This window comes from Symphalangus syndactylus, chromosome 2 (genome assembly GCF_028878055.3).
Source record: "Symphalangus syndactylus isolate Jambi chromosome 2, NHGRI_mSymSyn1-v2.1_pri, whole genome shotgun sequence".
NCBI lineage: Eukaryota > Metazoa > Chordata > Mammalia > Primates > Hylobatidae > Symphalangus > Symphalangus syndactylus.
In genome coordinates this window covers 43,646,148-43,667,015 of record NC_072424.2, presented here as the reverse complement: position 1 = coordinate 43,667,015, position 20,868 = coordinate 43,646,148, and the positions used below count along the sequence as shown (strand labels likewise).

At 39.7% G+C, this 20,868-nt stretch overlaps 1 protein-coding gene across 3 annotated transcripts in view; it reads left to right on the top strand.

The window, feature by feature from the left end:
* The window catches only part of LOC129468897 (cytochrome P450 2C9), a 47,448-nt gene extending 32,651 nt beyond the window's left edge, over window positions 1–14,797 (top strand). For 2 of the 3 annotated variants that reach the window (XM_055254851.2, XM_055254859.2), the window contains exons 7-8: window positions 3,705–3,846; window positions 13,552–14,047. In XM_055254851.2, coding sequence (XP_055110826.1) covers window positions 3,705–3,846; window positions 13,552–13,733 — 324 coding nt within the window. In that variant the 3' untranslated portion in view covers window positions 13,734–14,047. Of the gene's footprint in view, window positions 1–3,704; window positions 3,847–13,551 lie in introns of all 3 variants that reach the window. The other variant, XM_055254844.2, reaches the window with a different exon arrangement.
* The last annotated feature ends 6,071 nt before the right edge of the window (window positions 14,798–20,868 follow it).

Below are 20,868 nucleotides of genomic sequence, written 5' to 3'. Positions count from 1 at the left end.
AGCTAGGTAATTTATAAATAAAAGAGTTGTATTTTGGCTCTTGGCTCTGCAGGCTGTGCAAGAGGCATAATGGGGGCAGGCATCTACTCCTAGTGAGAACTTCAGGTAGCTTTCAATCATGGGAGAAGGTGAAGGGGAAGCAAGCATGTCACATGGCAAGAGAGGGAGTAAGAGAAAAAGGAGTAGAAGTGACTTTAAACAACCAGCTTGTGTGTGAACTAACAGAATATGAACTCACTTATTATCATGGGAAGAGCTTTAAGCCACTCATGAAGAATTCACTCCCATGTCCTAAATACTTCTCACCAGACCCCACCTCCAACATTGGGAATCACATTTCAACATGAGATTTGTAGGGGACAAATATCCACACAACATCAGATTATATATATTGGGCTTACATTTCTCACTAAATAGAAATAAGTATGCACATAGAGATGAACTGGCCTTCTTCATATTGTTTAGGACTTCAGTGCTTACATTCACAAGAGATTTGGTTTATAATTTTCTTTCTCAGAATTTTCAAGATTTTTGATATTAAGATTATGCCAGCCTTATAAAACTAGGCAAGAAATGTTTCCTAATGTGAGTCTGTTTTTATTGCCATTCCCTCTCCCCACTTTTCTTCTTGTGATCACTTAGTTGTATCTTTGAAATGCCTGATAACTTTTGGTTAAATACCAGATGTTATGTGTAAGAAATTGCAGAATTGCAGAGGATGTTTATATTCTTCAAAGAAAGATTCATTCCTCTCCCATCGGCAGTCATAATGACATGACACCTGTTGTCATGATTCAGAATTGGACATAATGTGAACCCAGTTGAAAATTGATTGTCAGTGTTAGCTTAGCTCTCTGAGGTTCTCCTACCTTTGGAAGCTTGAGACCAATTTTTATCTTGGTAGCTTTTTAGTGCCTTCTATCACACGGCTTCTGTATTTATCCAGACACTCCAGTTGCCATCTCAAACCTACTCTTTTCCAATCAAAACCAATACATATTATTAGTAAAATAAAAAATAATATAACTGAAAGTGTATTTTCAAGGGGAAAAAGCAACTAGACTTGGTAAGGTTGCAATTACTAATGTCATCTTTTGAAGAAGACAGAATTGATAATTTACTTAGAGATTATGGGGCTTACCCTAGTGGTTACTGATTTAGTACAAGAGAAAAGACTTCAATGCACTCTGTTTTCACAAACACAGGAGATAACCAGGAGACTTTCATTTCTCAAAATTAGGGTCTGAGGGTAATGGTAATGAAACTTACTTCTTCTCCTATAACTAACTAAATGAGAAATATACTGAAGAATCAGGCAGGGGTTGCCAGTCTCCCCAGTTCACTGCATCAGCTTTGGTGACCTCCTGGAGGAGAATGCTGTGTCTGATGAGCTTCTTCATTCATCTACATGCAGGGCAGCTCATGCTATGCCTGATATCTTTTGAGCCCTGAGAAGCCAGAGCCCAAGGGGATTACCCATTGAATCCCTTCTTTGTGGAATAGCCCAGTACAGAAAAGTGCAGCACTGTGTGGCCAATTCTACCCTCTTTACAAATCAGATACATGTGTTCTTCTGCTACAGGTTGGATCCACTTATCTAGCTGGAGATAATAGTCTGAGACAGGAGTTGGCAAACTGTTCCTGTAATGGGCCAGATAGTAAATATTTTAGACGTCTCAGGCCATGTGGTTTTTGTTGCAATTCTTGACATCTGCTATTGTAGCATGATAGCAGTCATAAACAATCTGCAAATGAATGAGGATTGATATGTTCCAATTTTTATAGAAACAAATGTAAATTTCCTATAAAATGTTTGTTTCAAAAATATTGTTTCTTATTTGCATTTGTTCAATGTAAATACTTTTAGCTCACATGCCATACAAAAACAGGTGGCAGGATGGACTTGTGCAGGGAGTATTTTTTATTGATGCCTAATATAAGACATCCCTGTCAAGTAGAATTTTCTGCAAAGATGTGCGATTGATTTGTTCTTTTATGTTGTATTTAAAGAATATTTGTCAGCACAAGATTCCAAAGACTGGCTTTCAACATTCCCAGAATTTTTTTGTTTTAGCTCTTAGATCTAGATAAATGACATATTTCAAATTAATTTTTATTTCATAATATGAAGTAATAGTGGTCATACTTCAATGTCTATACATTTCTACTTATTCAAGTAACATTTGTTGAAATAAATCTGCTTTGGTATCTTGATAACATTTTAATATAGTACTTGTTTATAAATATTAAAGGGGATATTTTTAAAAAACAAAATTATAGGCTATATGAAAATTTAGGGGTTAGAATTTTTCCTAACATTTTTATTATAAAATTTTTAAAAATAAATAACATTACACACACATATGTATATGTATATATGGCAGTGTGTATATGTATCTACTTTGATATCTGTCCATCCATCTATTTACACCTCAATACTTCAGTATGTATAGCACAATAACAATGGTTTTCTCCTACCTAATAATAATAGCATTCATACTGTGGAGTTATTAATACAATAATATTATTTACTATATAGCTTTTATTTAAAATTTCCCAACTTTAAAAGAATATTTTAATCACTTTTTTCTTGCAGTTCACTCTCCAGTCAGGAAATAAGCACATATTTTCAGTATCCTGTTACTTTCATCTCCTGTAATCAAGAAGAGTCCATTTCCTCTGTTTCCTTTCAGTATGTTGATCTCTGTGAAGAGTTGAGGCCATTAGTCATTTAAATTTTCCTGGGGTTCATTTGTATAATTGTTTTCTAAATATTATATTCCGGTTATGACTTTGGCAAGAAAACTACATAGTATTTTGAATATTCTGCTGAATCACAGTGGTGAGGCAGGGGCACGTAATGTCACATATGCTATTATTGGTTATGCTAAGATCCTCACCTAAAAAGTTGGAATCTGCCAGATCTTTCCATTGAAGGGGTTCTGCTTTTTATGTGTGAATGATGAAAATCTATGGCATTGTACTTTAAGACAGAACACCCTGCTTCCCAAATCACACATCCAATAGTTTTATCTTTCATTAGTGATCCTCACCTGACCTGATGATCTTGACCTGAATGGTTACAAATAGGTGATTTTTCTAATTTCATCATTCCTTCTGTATTTTTAAGCTAGGATCAATCTGTAATGAATATCTCTCCCATATCTTTAAATGAAGACAAACAAACTGCATGGCAATGACAAGAACTCAATAGTTTTATCCTTTCCGCTACACTTGTTACCATCCCAGAAGATGTCATTTGAAATTCAATCATATGTTTATTCACAAATGCCCTGTGAACAGATGCTGTGGCCATTTCCCGTGTCAACAGAGACTTCAACTTTTAGTCATACTCTACACAGAAGGTTGGTGAAAACTGAAGTGATGGAAGAGAGCAGCAAGTGTGGACAGCCACTGGTGTCCAAGCTTGATGAAAAGGAGGACAGATTCAGAAGGTTGCACCCAAGTGTCCAAGTACTCAGGACTTCAAATGTGATTGCAGGGCACTTTAGCAAGATGATTGTCATGGGCCTTAAGTTCATGACTCTTATTACTTGGTCTATCCATCTGGAAATAGTACTGCTCTTCTTTGGAACGGGATTTCCTCATCTGCACATCAAAAGATTTAACTACGTGATTACCACTGTTTCTTCAACCTTCATGACTTCTTTACAGCTCAGTTCATCTATGTCTCTTGTTTCTAGGGCACAACCATATTAATTTCCCTGACTTCTGTGCTACATGACAACAAAGAATTTCCCAACCCAGAGATGTTTGACCCTCGTCACTTTCTGGATGAAGGTGGCAATTTTAAGAAAAGTAACTACTTCATGCCTTTCTCAGCAGGTAATATAAATTTATTTCCATTTGTGTTTCAGAGTACAAGATAACTTTTTTGATCAGTTGGAACTTACATGTGCCTCCTCTGCAGTGGTACAATTACTCTTTGTACACTATGAAGAGCACTGTTCTGAATGCCTCTGTGCTCCCTGCTCATGATACATCCTAATTATTGGGCCAGATTAGTGGACTTTGGGGAGTTAATCCAATTCTTCCAAATTGGGAAAGCTGAAGTATAGGTTGGTTGAATTCTGCCTCTAGATACACCACTGAGGTACCCAAGAACTCCTCCTGGAAGATAAAACTAATTACATTTTCCTCACTAGCCATGAGGAAGTTATCTCACTCCAGAACTTCACTGAGTGTTTTCCACATGGTGTCCCTCACCCCCTAGGCTGGACTTGTAGGATAAAATTATCCTCAAACACAGAATAGAGTCATAAAGGCTTGCTTCTGAGTTTGGAAAGCAGAGTAAACAGATCATTGTAGTTCAGTAGGACTGAGGCTGTGATATAGAAAGAACAGGCTGTTGGGGGTTGGGAGGTAGATGGAAAAGCCATCTGCTTCTTGTTCTCTTATACCCCAAAGTAAGGCATAAGTAACATTTTAATAGCAGTAAAGACATTTGAGCTACCTCAAAGGAGGCAGAGAGGATGAAAAGAAGAGAAGACAGGGCTATTAAAGGAGATAATGAGCCACAGGAGCAGGACTTTGGCTCTAAATAAAGGATATTAGAACCTTTGCCAAATAACCGTGGATGGGAGGAGGGGGACATTGGGAATGTAGCAGGATATTCTGCAGTGATGCAGAGCACCATGCCGTTCCCCTAGTCATGGCCATGTATCTTGGATGTTGGATCTCCACACTTGAAATGTGTGTGCTGAGCATCTGGTGACAGAATCTCCTTCCTTTATTCTATGACCTTTAATGTCTGCTTTGTATCTGCCACTGTAGATACCAAGACAATAAGAAAAGAAACCTTCCTTCAAGCATTCACATTTAGCACATGTAATAGTCCATTCTTACATTGCCTTAAAGAACTACCTGAGATTGGGTAATTTATGAAGGAAAGAGGTTTAATTCACTCACAGATCCACAGGCTGTACAGGAAGCATGGCTGGGAGACCTCAAGAAACTTGCAATCATGGTGGGAGGCAGAGCAGAAGCAAGCACATCTTTCCATGGCAGAGCAGGAGAGAGAGCAACAAGGAAAGGCTACATACCTTTAAACAACCAGATCTCATGAGAACTCACTCACTATCATGAGAACAGAAAGGGGGAAATTATCCCCCATGATTCAATCACCTCTCACCAGGTGTCTCCCCCAACACTGGGAATTACAATTTGACATGAGATTTGGGTAAGGACACAGAGCCCAACCATATCGCACACTAATAAATAAATAAATAAATCAGTAATTATTATTCCAGGTGACCCATGCTGCCTGTTTCTTCTGCCATAACAAAATATCCAAGACTAGGCAATTGATAAATAATGGACATGTATTTCTCACAGTTCTGAAGGCTGGGAGTTCCAAGATCAAGGTGTCAGCAAGTTCAGTGTCTGATGTGGGCCTGTTCCTTACAGATAATGACCCCTCTGTATCCTTATATGGCAGAAGGGTAAAAAAGGCAAAAAGGGAGAAATGGCTCCCTTGCATCTCTTGATGTTATTATTTTAGCAGGGACAGAGCCCTCCTGACTTATTCACTTCCTAAAAGGAGCCAGCTCTTTAGTAATGTTGCATTGGGATTATGTGTCAACATACGAATTTGGGGGAGGCATATTCAGACCATAGCACATTTTTCAATGGAAGTATAAATATAATGTTGAGGAAATCCAGAGAAAGCAACATTTTCTTGCTCAAGGAGATGAGAAAGAGGGTAAAAGAAAAAGGAGATAAAATTTGACCTATGTCCTGACTGTGGTAATAGAAAAGTTCATTTTGTCCAAAAGGAGCAGCATGATATAAAATTTGAAACCTCATGGTGTGATGGAGACTGATGATGAGTGGCTATGCCTAGAGTTGACAGCATCGGATTTGAAGAGTGTAAGGAGTGATGTGGATCATCAGACTGGAAACAGAATGAGAGGGTCCAGATCAATCTATTGGGACCTTATCTAATAGGACATACAGGGAAGCCATTTAAAGTTTTAAAGTGAGAAGGTGACATGTTTAGACATATGCTATTGAAAGTGCCTAGGGGAAGAAAATCTTTGGCTGCATATTGAGTCAGAAAAACAAAGGGAAATATCGTATGTTAGCCTGCTCCTCTAAGCCCTTCTCAGTTCAACCCACTGGACAAGAAATGTATGTTTCTTTTTTTTTTTTTATACTTTAGGTTTTAGGGTACATGTGCACAATGTGCAGGTTTGTTACATATGAATCCATGTGCTGTGTTGGTTTGCTACACCCATTAACTCGTCATTCAGCATTAGGTATATCTCCTAATGCTGTCCCTCCCCCCTCCCCCAACCCCACAACAGTCCCCAGAGTGTGATGTTCCCCTTCCTGTGTCCATGAGTTCTCACTGTTCAATTCCCACCTATGAGTGAGAACATGCAGTGTTTGGTTTTTTGTCCTTGCAATAGTTTACTGAGAATGATGGTTTCCAGTTTCATCCATGTCCCTACAAAGGACATGAACTCATCATTTTTTATGGCTGCATAGTATTCCATGGTGTATATGTGCCACATTTTCTTAATCCAGTCTATCCTTGTTGGACATTTGGGTTGGTTCCAACTCTTTGTATTGTGAATAGTGCCACAATAAACATACATGTGCATGTGTCTTTATAGCAGCATGATTTATAGTCCTTTGGGTATATACCCAGTAATGGGATGGCTGGGTCAAATTGTATTTCTAGTTCTAGATCCCTGAGGAATCGCCACACTGACTTCCACAATGGGTGAACTAGTTTACAGTCCCACCAACAGTGTAAAAGTGTTCCTATTTCTCCACATCCTCTCCAGCACCTGTGGTTTCCTGACTTTTTAATGATGGCCATTCTAACTGGTGTGAGATGGTATCTCACTGTGGTTTTGATTTGCATTTCTCTGATGGCCAGTGATGCTGAGCATTTTTGCATGTGTTTTTTGGCTGCATAAATGTCTTCTTTTGAGAAGTGTCTGTTCATGTCCTTCGCCCACTCTTTGATGGGGTTGTTTGTTTTTTTCTTTTTTTTTTTATTATACTTTAGGGTTTTAGGGTACATGTGCACAATGTGCAGGTTTGTTACATATGTATCCATCTGCCATGTTGATTTCCTGCACCCATTAACTCGTCATTTAGCATTAGGTGTATCTCCTAATGCTGTCCCTCCCCCCTACCCCCACCCCACAACAGTCCCCGGAGTGTGATGTTCCCCTTCCTGTGTCCATGAGTTCTCATTGTTCAATTCCCACCTATGAGTGAGAACATGCGGTGTTTGGTTTTTTGTCCTTGCGATAGTTTACTGAGAATGATGTTTTCCAGTTTCATCCATGTCCCTATAAAGGACACGAACTCATCATTTTTTATGGCTGCATAGTATTCCATGGTGTATATGTGCCACATTTTCTTAATCCAGTCTATCATTGTTAGACATTTGGCTTGGTTCCAACTCTTTGCTATTGTGAATAGTGCCACAATAAACATACGTGTGCATGTGTCTTTATAGCAGCATGATTTATAGTCCTTTGGGTATATACCCAGTAATGGGATGGCTGGGTCAAATGATATTTCTAGTTCTAGATCCCTGAGGAATTGCCACACTGACTTCCACAATGGTTGAACTAGTTTACAGTCCCAGCAACAGTGTAAAAGCATTCCTATTTCTCCACATCCTCTCCAGCACCTGTTGTTTCCTGATTTTTTAATGATGGCCATTCTAACTGGTGTGAGATGGTATCTCACTGTGGTTTTGATTTGCATTTCTCTGATGGCCAGTGATGTTGAGCATTTCTTCATGTGTGTTTTGGCTGCATAAATGTCTTCTTTTGAGAACTGTCTGTTCATGTCCCCTTCCCACTTTTTGATGGGGTTGTTTGTTTTTTTCTTGTAAATTTGTTTGAGTTCATTGTAGATTCTGGATATTAGCCCTTTGTCAGATGAGTAGGTTGCAAAAATTTTCTCCCATTCTGTAGGTTGCCTGTTCACTCTGATGATAGTTTCTTTTGCTGTGCAGAAGCTCTTTAGATTAATGAGATCCCATTTGTCGATTTTGGCTTTTGTTGCCATTGCTTTTGGTGTTTTAGACATGAAGTCCTTGCCCACGCCTATGTCCTGAATGGTATTGCCTAGGATTTCTTGTAGGATTTTAATGGTTTTAGGTCTAACATTTAAGTCTTTAATCCATCTTGAATTAATTTTTGTATAAGGTGTAAGGAGGAGATCGAGTTTCAGCTTTCTACGTATGGCTAGCCAGTATTCCCAGCACCATTTATTAAATAGGGAATCCTTTCCCCATTTCTTGTTTTTGTCAGGTTTGTCAAAGATCAGATAGGTGTAGATATGCGGCATCATTTCTGAGGGCTCTGTTCTGTTCCATTGATCTATGTCTCTGTTGTGGTATCAGTACCATGCTGTTTTGGTTACTGTAGCCTTGTAGTATAGTTTGAAGTCAGGTAGCGTGATGCCTCCAGCTTTGTTCTTTTGGCTTAGGATTGACTTGGCGATGCGGGCTCTTTTTTGGTTCCATATGAACTTTAAAGTAGTTTTTTCCAATTCTGTGAAGAAAGTCATTAGTAGCTTGACGGGGGTGGCATTGAATCTATAAATTACCTTGGGCAGTATGGCCATTTTCACGATATTGATTCTTCCAACCCATGAGCGTGGAATGTTCTTCCATTTGTTTGTATCCTCTTTTATTTCATTGAGCAGTGGTTTGTAGTTCTCCTTGAAGAGGTCCTTCATATCCCTTGTAAATCGGATTCCTAGGTATTTTATTCTCTTTGAAGCAATTATGAATGGGAGTTCACTCATGATTTGGCTCTCTGTTTGTCTGTTATTGGTGTACAAGAATGCTTGTGATATTTGTACATTGATTTTGTATCCTGAGACTTTGCTGAAGTTGCTAATCAGTTTAAGGAGATTTTGGGCTGAGACGATGGGGTTATCTAGATATACAATCATGTCATCTGCAAACAGGGACAATTTGACTTCCTCTTTTCCTAATTGAACACCTTTTATTTCCTTCTCCTGCCTTCCTACTCTGGCCAGAACTTCCAGCACTATGTTGAATAGTAGTGGTGAGAGAGGGCATCCCTGTCTTGTGCCAGTTTTCAAAGGGAATGCTTCCAGTTTTTGCCCATTCAGTATGATATCGGCTGTGGGTTTCTCATAGATAGCTCTTATTATTTTGTGATACATCCCATCAATACCTAATTTATTGAGAATTTTTAGCATGAAGGTTGCTGAATTTTGTTAAAGGCCTTTTCTGCATCTACTGAGATAATCATGTGGTTTTTGTCTTTGGTTATGTTTATATGCTGGATTACATTTATTGATTTGCGTATGTTGAACCAGCCTTGCATCCCAGGGATGAAGCCCACTTGATCATGGTGGATAAGCTTTTTGATGTGCTGCTGGATTTGGTTTGCCAGTATTTTATTGAGAATTTTTGCATCAATGTTCATCAAGGATATTGGTCTGAAATTCTCTTTCTTGGTTATGTCTCTCCAGGCTTTGGTATCAGGATGATGCTGGCCTCATAAAATGTGTTAGGGAGGATTCCCTCTTTTTCTATGGATTGGAATAGTTTCAGAAGGGATGGTACCGGTTCCTCCTTGTACCTCTGGTAGAATTTGGCTGTGAATCCATCAGGTCCTGGACTCTTTTTAGTTGGTAAGCTATTGATTATTGCCACAATTTCAGAGCCTGTTATTGGTCTATTCAGAGATTCAACTTCTTCCTGGTTTAGTCTTCGGAGGGTGTATTTGTTGAGGAATTTATCCATTTCTTCTAGATTTTCTAGTTTATTTGCATAGAGGTGTTTGTAGTATTCTCTGATGGTAGATTGTATTTCTGTGGGATTGGTGGTGATATCCCCTTTTTCATTTTGTATTGCATCTATTTGATTCTTCTCTCTTTTCTTCTTTATTAGTCTTGCTAGAGATCTATCAATTTTGTTGATCTTTTCAAAAACCAGCTCCTGGATTCATTAATTTTTTGAAGGGTTTTATGTGTCTCTATTTCCTTCAGTTCTGCTCTGATTTTAGTTATTTCGAGCCTTCTGCTAGCTTTTGAATGTGTTTGCTCTTGCTTTTCTAGTTCTTTTAATTGTGATGTTAGGGTGTCAATTTTGGATCTTTCCTGCTTTCTTTTGTGGGCATTTGGTGCTATAAATTTCCCTCTACACTCTGCTTTGAATGTGTCCCAGAGATTCTGGTATGTTGTGTCTTTGTTCTCGTTGGTTTCAAAGAACATCTTTATTTCAGCCTTCATTTCATTATGTACCCAATAGTCATTCAGGAGCAGGTTGTTCAGTTTCCATGTAGTTGAGCAGTTTTGAGTGAGTTTCTTAATCCTGAGTTCTAGTTTGATTGCACTGTGGTCTGAGAGACAGTTTGTTATAATTTCAGTTCTTTTACATTTGCTGAGGAGAGCTTTACTTCCAACTATGTGGTCAATTTTGGAGTAGGTGTGGTGTGGTGCTGAAAAAAATGTATATTCTGTTGATTTGGGATGGAGAGTTCTGTAGATGTCTATTAGGTCCACTTTGTGCAGAGCTGAGTTCAATTCCTGGATGTCCTTGTTACTTTCTGTCTCGTTGATCTGTCTAATGTTGACAGTGGGGTGTTAAAATCTCCCATTATTATTGTGTGGAAGTGTAAGTCCCTTTGTAGGTCACTCAGGACTTGCTTTATGAATCTGAGTGCTCCTCTGTTGTGTGCATATATATTTAGTATAGTTAGCTCTTCTTGTTGAATTGATCCCTTTACCATTATGTAATGGCCTTCTTTGTCTCTTTTGATCTTTGTTGGTTAAAAGTCTATTTTATCAGAGACTAGGATTGCAACCCCTGCCTTTTTTTGTTTTCCAGTTGCTTGATAGATCTTCCTCCATCCCTTTATTTTGAGTCTATGTGTGTTTCTGCACGTGAGATTCGTTTCCTGAATACAGCACACTGATGGGTCCTGATTCCTTATCCAGTTTGCCAGTCTGTGTCTTTTAATTGGTGCATTTAGCCCATTTACATTTAAAGTTAATATTGTTATGTGTGAATCTGATCCTGTCATTATGATGTTAATTGGTTATTTTGCTCGTTAGTTGATACAGTTTCTTCCTAGCCTTCATGGTCTTTACAATTTGGCATGTTTTTGCAGTGGCTGGTACCGGTTGTTCCTATCCATGATTAGTGCTTCCTTCAGGAGCTCTTTTAGGGCAGGCCTGGTGATGACAAAATCACTCAGCGTTTGCTTGTCTGTAAAGTATTTTATTTCTCCTTCACTTATGAAGCTTAGTTTGGCGGGATAGGAAATTCTGGGTTGAAAATTCTTTTCTTTAAGAATGTTGAATATCAGCCCCCACTCTCTTCTGGCTTGTAGAGTTTCTGCTGAGAGATCAGCTGTTAGTCTGATTGGCTTCCCTTTGTTTGTAGCCCAACCTTTCTCTCTGGCTGCCCTTAACATTTTTTCCTTCATTTCCACTTTGGTGAATCTGACAATTATGTGTCTTCGAGTTGCTCTTCTCGAGGAGTATCTTTGTGGCATTCTCTGTATTTCCTGAATCTGAATGTTGGCCTGCCTTGCTAGATTGGGGAAATTCTCCTGGATAATATCTTGCAGAGTGTTTTCCAACTTGGTTCCATTCTCCTCATCATTTTCAGGTACACCAATCAGACATAGGTTTGGTCTTTTCACATAGTCCCAAATTTCTTGGAGGCTTTGTTCATTTCTTTTTATTCTTTTTTCTCTAAACTTCCCTTCTCGCTTCATTTCATTCATTTCATCTTCCATCAGCGATACCCTTTCTTCCACTTGATTGCATCGGCTACTGAGGCTTCTGAAACCTTGGCGTAGTTCTCGATACTTGGCTTTCAGCTCCATCAACTCCTTTAAGCCCTGCTCTCCATTGGTTATTCTAGTTATACATTCTTCTAATTTTTTTTCAAAGTTTTTAACTTCTTTGCTATTGTTTTGAATTTCCTCTCGTAGCTCAGAGTAGTTTGATCATCTGAAGCCTTCTTCTCTCAACTCGTCAAAGTCATCCTCCATCCAGCTTTGTTCCGTTGCTGGTGAGGAACTGCGTTCCTTTGGAGGAGGAGAGGTGCTCTGCTTTTTAGAGTTTCCTGTTTTTCTGCTCTGTTGTTTCCCCATCTTTGTGGTTTTATCTACTTTTGGTCTTTGATGATGGTGATGTACAGATGGGTTTTTGGTGTGGATGTCCTTTCTGTTTGTTAGCTTTCCTTCTACCAGACAGGACCCTCAGCTGCAGGTCTGTTGGAGTTTGCTAGAGGTCCAATCCAGACCCTGTTTGGCTGGGTGTCAGCAGCGGTGGCTGCAGAACAGCAGATTTTCGTGAGACCACAAATTCAGCTGTCTGATAGTTCCTCTGGAAGTTTTGTCTCAGAGGAGTACCCGACTGAGTGAGGTGTCAGTCTGTCCCTACTCTGGGGTGCCTCCCAGTTACGCTGCTTGGGGGTGAGGGACCCACTTTAGGAGGCAGTCTGTCCGTTCTCAGATCTCCAGCTGCATGCTGGGAGAACCACTACTCTCTTCAAAGCTGTCAGTCAGACAGGGACATTTAAGTCTGCAGAGGTTCCTGCTGAATTTTTGTTTGTCTGTGCCCTGCCCCCAGAGGTGGAGCCTATGGAGGCAGGCAGGCCTCCTTGAGCTGTGGTGGGCTCCACCCAGTTCGAGCTTCCTGGCTACTTTGTTTACCTAAGCAAGCCTGGGCAATGGCAGGCTACCCTCCCCCAGCCTCGCTGCAGCCTTGCAGTTTGATCTCAGACTGCTGTGCTAGCAATCAGTGAGACTCCATGGGCATAGGACCCTCTGAGCCAGGTGTGGGACACAATCTCCTGGTGTGCCGTTTTCCAGGCCCATTGGAAAAGTGCAGTATTAGGGTGGGACTGACCCGATTTTCCAGGTGCCATCTGTTACGCCTTTCTTTGACTAGGAAAGGGAACTCCCTGACCCCTTGCGCTTCCTGAGTGAGGCAATGCCTCGCCCTGCTTCGGCTCACGCATGGTGCACTGCACCAACTGTCCTGCACCTACTGTTTGGCACTCCCTAGTGAGATGAAACCGGTACCTCAAACAGAAATGCAGAAATCACCCGTCTTCTGTGTCGCTCAGTCTGGGAGCTGTAGACCAGAGCTGTTCCTATTTGGACATCTTGGCTCCACCCCCCAAGAAATGTATGTTTCTAAAGAAAGATTGGTGAAGACATTTAAAGTCTTTAGAAAGATTTTAATAAAGTGCTTGGCATGTAGCTGGTATTCAACAAATATTTGTTGAATACAGGGTGCCTGTTAAGATCTGATATTAGGTGAAGAGTAAGTCCATTCATTTTTCAGTTGCCTCTCCATCCATCTATTCATCCATTTATCCATCCACTCATCCACCAATTCATTCATGCATGCACCCATCCACCCAGCTATCTCCTCATCCCTCCTATGATTCACTGAAGAGTTATTGCATATTCTGTTTGTGCCAGTTACAGAGACAGTGTTTGTCACTGTCACAGTTACACATGAGGAGTAACTGCTCTCTGTGTTTGCTATTTTCAGGAAAACGGATTTGTGCGGGAGAAGCCCTGGCCCGCATGGAGCTGTTTTTATTCCTGACCTCCATTTTACAGAACTTTAACCTGAAATCTCTGGTTGACCCAAAGAACCTTGACACCACTCCAGTTGTCAATGGATTTGCCTCTGTGCCACCCTTCTACCAGCTGTGCTTCGTTCCTGTCTGAAGAAGAGCTGATGGCCTGGCTGCTGCTGTGCAGTCCCTGCAGCTCTCTTTCCTCTGGGGCGTTATCCATCTTTCACTATCTGTAATGCCTTTCCTCACCTGTCATCTCACATTTTCCCTTCCCTGAAGATCTGGTGAACATTCAACCTCCATTACAGAGAGTTTCCTATGTTTCACTGTGCAAATATATCTGCTATTCTCCATACTCTGTAACAGTTGCATTGACTGTCACATAATGTTCATACTTATCTAATGTTCAGTTATTGATATGTTATTATTAGAGAAATATGATTTGTGTATTATAATTCAAAGGCATTTCTTCTCTGCATGTTCTAAATAAAAAGCATTATTATTTGCTGAGTCAGTTTATTAGACCTTCCTTCTTTTATGCATAATGTAGGTCAGAAATTAAAGAAAATAGAGTTCCAGGAGGCCATGCTGGTTCTCAAAATGATAAGGACAGAAAGGACAAAGGGGAAGAGAGTAAGGAAGCTATTTTGGCTGAGTGTTAGAGTTACTTGAAGATTGGATTTGAAAGTGAGAAACTGTGTCCAGGGGCAGCTCTAACCTGTAGGGAAATATTCAGAGGATCAGTCAAAGGGAGGAATGGACATTAAATGTTAGAATTCTTATATTCACCTTGGTGTTCTTTTTTTTTTTTTTTGAGACAAAGTCTTACTCTGTCACCCAGGCTGGAGTGCAGTGGTGTGATCTCAGCTCTCTGTAACCTCTGCCTCTCAGGTTCAACTGATTCTCCTGCCTCAGCCTCCTGAGTAGCTGGGATTACAGGTGCATACCACCACACCTGGCTAATTTTTTGTAGTTTTAGTACAGACGGGTTTTCACTATGTTAGCCAGGATGGTCTCAATCTCCTGACCTTGTGATCTGCCTGCCTCGGCCTCCCAAAGTGCTGGGACTACAGGTATGAGCCACTGCATCTGGCCTGGTGTTACTTTAAACTGTCATTACTTTTTCTCTAAATAAAGAATCAGATTACTTTTATTACTTCATGTTTCCAACTTAGAACGATGTAATGAAGTATAAATACATACTTTCATATCACTGCTCATGTGTTCTGTCATGCTTCTCTCTTCAAACATAAACAAAATTTCTTTTTTGGTATTTTTTTAGTTGTTTTTTTTTTTTTTTTTGAGATGGAGTCTCACTTTTGTTGCCCAGGCTGGAGTACCATGGCATGATCTTGGCTCACTGCAATCTTCACCTCCAGGGTTCAAGTAATTCTCTTGCTTCAGCCTCCCAAGTAGCTGGGATTACTGGTGCCCACCCCCACACCAGGCTAATTTTTGTATTTTTGGTAGAGACAGGGTTTCACCATGTTGGCCAGACTAGTCTTGAACTCCTGACCTCAAGTGATCCACCCACCTCAGGCTCCCAAACTGCTGGGATTACAGGTGTGAGCCACCACGCTTGGCTGGGCACAATTTCTAAGAAGAATTACAAGGATTTAATCTTTCTCAGCTTCTCCTATATTATTTTACTTTTAACATAAGGGGGATGATAATTTTATGCTATGGTCCTAATATAATTAGCCTCATGTCAGCTCCAAAGCATAGACAAGTAAGTATGTTATGTTAAATTATATTCACCACTCTTCCTGTCTTCTACTTGAAATGTAAGAAATAAGAAGTAACAGAGGGTGGAGCCAAGATGGCTGAATAGGAACAGCTACAGTCTACAGCTCCCAGCCTGAGTGACACAGAAGATGGGTGATTTCTGCATTTCCATTTGAGGTACCAGGTTTATCTTACTAGGGAGTGCCAAACAGTGGGTGCAGGACAGTCGGTGCAGCACACTGTGCATGAGCCAAAGCAGGGCGAAGCATTGCCTCACTCGGGAAGTACAAGGGGTCAGGGAGTTCCCTTTCCTTGTAAAAGAAAGGGGTAACAGATGGCACCTGGAAAATCAGGTCAGTCCCACCCTAATACTGCGCATTCTACCCAAAGTTGAAATGAAGGAAAAAATGTTAAGGGTAGCCAGAGAGAAAGGTTGGGTTACCCACAAAGGGAAGCCCATCAGACCAACAGCTGATCTCTCAGCAGAAACTCTGCAAGCCAGAAGAGAATGGGGGCTGATATTCAACAATCTTAAAGAAAAGAATTTTCAACCCAGAGTGTCATATCCAGCCAAACTAAGCTTCATAAGTGAAGGAGAAATAAAATACTTTACAGACAAGCAAATGCTGAGTGATTTTGTCACCACCAGGCCTGCCCTAAAAGAGCTCCTGAAGGAAACACTAAACATGGAAAGGAACAACCGGTACCAGCCACTGCAAAAACATGCCAAATTGTAAAGACCATCGAGGCTAGGAAGAAACTGCATCAACTAACGAGCAAAATAACCAACTAACATCATAATGACAGGATCAGATTCACACATAACAGTATTAACTTTAAATGTAAATGGGCTAAATATTCCAATTAAAAGACATAGACTGGCAAATTGGATAAGTAGTCAAGACCCATCAGTGTGCCGTATTCAGGAAACCCATCTCACGTGCAGAGACACACATAGACACAAAATAAAGGGATGGAGGAAGATCTATCAAGCAAATGGAAAACAAAAAAAGGCAGAGGTTGCAATCCTAGTCTCTGATAAAATAGACTTTCAACCAACAAAGATCAAAAGAGACAAAGAAGGCCATTACATAATGGTAAAGGGATCAATTCAACAAGAAGAGCTAACTATCCTAAACATATATGCACCCAACATAGGAGCACCCAGATTCATAAAGCAAGTCCTCAGTGACCTACAAAGTGACTTACACTCCCACACAATAATAATGGGAGATTTTGACACCCCACTGTCAACATTAGACAGATCAACAAGACAGAAAGTTAACAAGGATATCCAGGAATTGAACTCAGCTCTGCACAAAGTGGACCTAATAGACATCTACAGAACTCTCCACCTCAAATCAACAGAATATACATTTTTTTCAGCACCACACCACACCTATTCCAAAATTGACCACATGGTTGGAAGTAAAGTTCTCCTCAGCAAATGTAAAAGAACAGAAATTATAACAAACTGTCTCTCAGACCACAGTGCAATCAAACTAGAACTCAGGATTAAGAAACTCACTCAAAACTGCTCAACTACATGGAAACTGAACAACCTACTTCTGAATGACTACTGGGTACATAATGAAATGAAGGCAGAAATAAAGATGTTCTTTGAAGCCAACGAGAACAAAGACACAACATACCAGAATCTCTGGGACACATTCAAAGCAGTGTGTAGAGGGAAATTTATAGCACCAAATGACCACAAGAGAAAACAGGAAAGATCCAAAATTGACACCCTAACATCACAATTAAAAGAACTAGAAAAGCAAGAGCAAACACATTCAAAAGCTAGCAGAAGGCTCGAAATAACTAAAATCAGAGCAGAACTGAAGGAAATAGAGACACATAAAACCCTTCAAAAAATTAATGAATCCAGGAGCTGGTTTTTTGAAAAGATCAACAAAATTGATAGACTGCTAGCAAGACTAATAAAGAAGAAAACAGAGAAGAATCAAATAGATGCAATAAAAAATGAAAAAGGGGATATCACCACCAATCCCACAGAAATACAATCTACCTTCAGAGAATACTACAAATATCTCTATGCAAATAAACTAGAAAATCTAGAAGAAATGGAAGCATTCCTCAACAAATACGCCCTCCCAAGACTAAACCAGGAAGAAGTTGAATCTCTGAATAGACCAATAACAGGTTCTGAAATTGTGGCAATAATCAATAGCTTAACAACCAAAAAGAGTCCAGGACCTGACGGATTCACAGCCGAATTCTACCAGAGGTACAAGGAGGAACTGGTACCATTCCTTCTGAAACTATTCCAATTGAAAGAAAAAGAGGGAATCCTCCCTAACACATTTTATGAGGCCAGCATCATCCTGATACCAAAGCCTGGCAGAGACACAACCAAAAAAGAGAATTTCAGACCAATATCCTTGATGAACATTGATGCAAAAATCCTCAATAAAATACTGGCAAACCAAATCCAGCAGCACATCGAAAAGCTTATACACCATGATCAATTGGGATTCATCCCTGGGATGCAAGGCTGGTTCAAAATACACAAATCAATAAATGTAATCCAGCATATAAACAGAACCAAAGAAAAAAACCACATGATTATCTCAATAGATGCAGAAAAAGGCTTTGACAAAATTCAACAACCCTTCATGCTAAAAACTCTCAATAAATTAGGTATTGATGGGACGTATCTCAAAATAATAAGAGCTATCTATGACAAACCCACAGCCAATATCATACTGAAAGGGGAAAAAATGGAAGCATTCCCTTTGAAAACTGGCACAAGACAGGGATGCCCTCTCTCACCACTCCTATTCAACATTGTGTTGGAAGTTCTGGCCAGGGCAATCAGGCAGGAGAAGGGAATAAAGGGTATTCAATTCAGAAAAGAGGAAGTCAAATTGTCCCTGTTTGCTGATGACATGATTGTATATCTAGAAAATCCCATTCTCTCAGCCCAAAATCTCTTTAACCTGATTAGCAAATTCAGCAAAGTCTCAGGATAACATATCAATGTACAAAAATCACAAGCATTCTTGTAAACCAATCATAGACAAAGAGCCAAATCATGAGTGAGCTCCCATTCACAATTGCTTCAAAGAGAATAAAATACCTAGGAATCCAACTTACAAGGGATGTGAAGGACCTCTTCAAGGAGAACTACAAACCACTGCTCAATGAAATAAAAGAGGATACAAGCAAATGGAAGAACATTCCATGCTCATGGGTTGGAAGAATCAATATTGTGAAAATGGCCATACTGCCCAAAGTAATTTATAGATCCAATGCCATCCCCATCAAGCTACCAATGACTTTCTTCACAGAATTGGAAAAAACTACTTTAAAGTTCATATGGAACCAAAAAAGAGCCCGCATCGCCAAGTCAATCCTAAGCCAAAAGAACAAAGCTGGAGGCATCACGCTACCTGACTTCAAACTATACTACAAGGCTACAGTAACCAAAACAGCATGGTACTGGTACCACAACAGAGACATAGATCAATGGAACAGAACAGAGCCCTCAGAAATAGTGCCACATATCTACAACTATCTGATCTCTGACAAACCTGACAAAAACAAGAAATGGGGAAAGGATTCCCTATTTAATAAATGGTGCTGGGAAAACAGGCTAGCCATATGTAGAAAGCTGAAACTGGATCCCTTCCTTACACCTTATACAAAAATTAATTCAAGATGGATTAAAGACTTACATGTTAGACCTAAAACCATAAAAACCCTGAAGAAAACCTAGGCAATACCATTCAGGACATAGGCTTGGGCAAGGACTTCATGTCTAAAACACCAAAAGCAATGGCAACAAAAGCCAAAATTGACAAATGGGATCTAATTAAACTAAAGAGCTTCTGCACAGAAAAAGAAACTACCATCACAGTGAACAGGCAACCTACAAAATGGGAGAAAATTTTTGCAACCTACTCATCTGACAAAGGGCTAATATCCAGAATCTACAATGAACTCAAACAGATTTACAAGAAAAAAACAAACAACCTCATCAAAATTGGGCAAAGGACATGAACAGACACTTCTCAAAAGAAGACAATTATGCAGCCAAAAAACACATGAAAAAATGCTCATCATCACTGGCCATCAGAGAAATGCAAATCAAAACCACAATGAAACACCATCTCACACCAGTTAGAATGGCCATCATTAAAAAGTCAGGAAACAACAGGTGCTGTGGAGGATGTGGAGAAATAGGAACACCTTTACACTGTTGGTGTGACTGTAAACTAGTTCAACCATTGTGGATGTCAGTGTGGTGATTCCTCAGGGATCTAGAACTAGAAATACCATTTGACCCAGCCATCTCATTACTGGGTATATACCCAAAGGACTATAAATCTTGCTGCTATAAAGACACATACACACGTATGTTTATTGTGGCACTATTCACAATAGCAAAGACTTGGAACCAAGCCAAATGTCCAACAACAATAGACTGGATTAAGAAAATGTGGCACATATACACCATGGAATACTATGCAGCCATAAAAAATGATGAGTTCATGTCCTTTGTAGGGACATGGATGTAACTGGAAACCATCATTCTCAGCAAACTATAGCAAGGACAAAAACCCAAACACCGCATGTTCTCACTCATAGGCGGGAATTGAACAATGAGAACTCATGGACACAGGAAGGGGAACATCACACTCCAGGGACTGTTGTGGGGTTGGGGGAGGGGGGAGGGACAGCATTAGGAGGTATACCTAATGCTAAATGACGAGTTAATGGGTGTAGCAAACCAACATGGCACATGGATACATATGTAACAAACCTGCACATTGTGCACATGTACCCTAAAACCTGAAGTATAAAAATAATAAAAAAAGAAGTAACATAATTTGTTATGCTTCTCACAGCTCATCTCCCAGAAGAAGTTACTTACACTTTGGAATACATTTTAAAGATAATATGTGGGTTACAGGTGTACATGAACATCTATATATGTATGTGTACATTATGTGTTTTCACCCATTTTATATATATATATATACATATATATATATACACATATATAACATGCACACATACATATAGGGTTTAATGTTTATTACAATATTGGGCTCATATCACACATCTTGTATTAAAACTTGCTGTTTTCCTATCAAGTAATATGCCAGCAAAACCTCTAAGGTGATAGAAACATAGGGAAATGATTCAGAGAGATAATGGAAGAGAAAGTGGAAATGAGTATTACATTAATGGGAAGAGCCAAATGGAAATTACACATTATACCTTTTAAACCTTCTTCATTGGGAAATGCAAATGTATTAATGCAGCGTTAGCAGAGGTGTTGGCAGACACCCCTAGGTGAGATAAATCAAGGAGATGCCAAGTCTGTTTTCTCCTGGAGACTGTAATGAATAATCTGTTTTCCTGCCTATTTCACCTCCTATAGGCTGCCTGCATTCCTTGGCTCATGAACTCTTCCTTCTTTCACTCCAAACACTTGCTTCTATTGTCACATCTCCTACTCCTACTACTGACTTTTATTCTCACATCTCCCTTACATTAGAAGTGCAAAATGCTTTTTCCCTGGTGTCACAAAG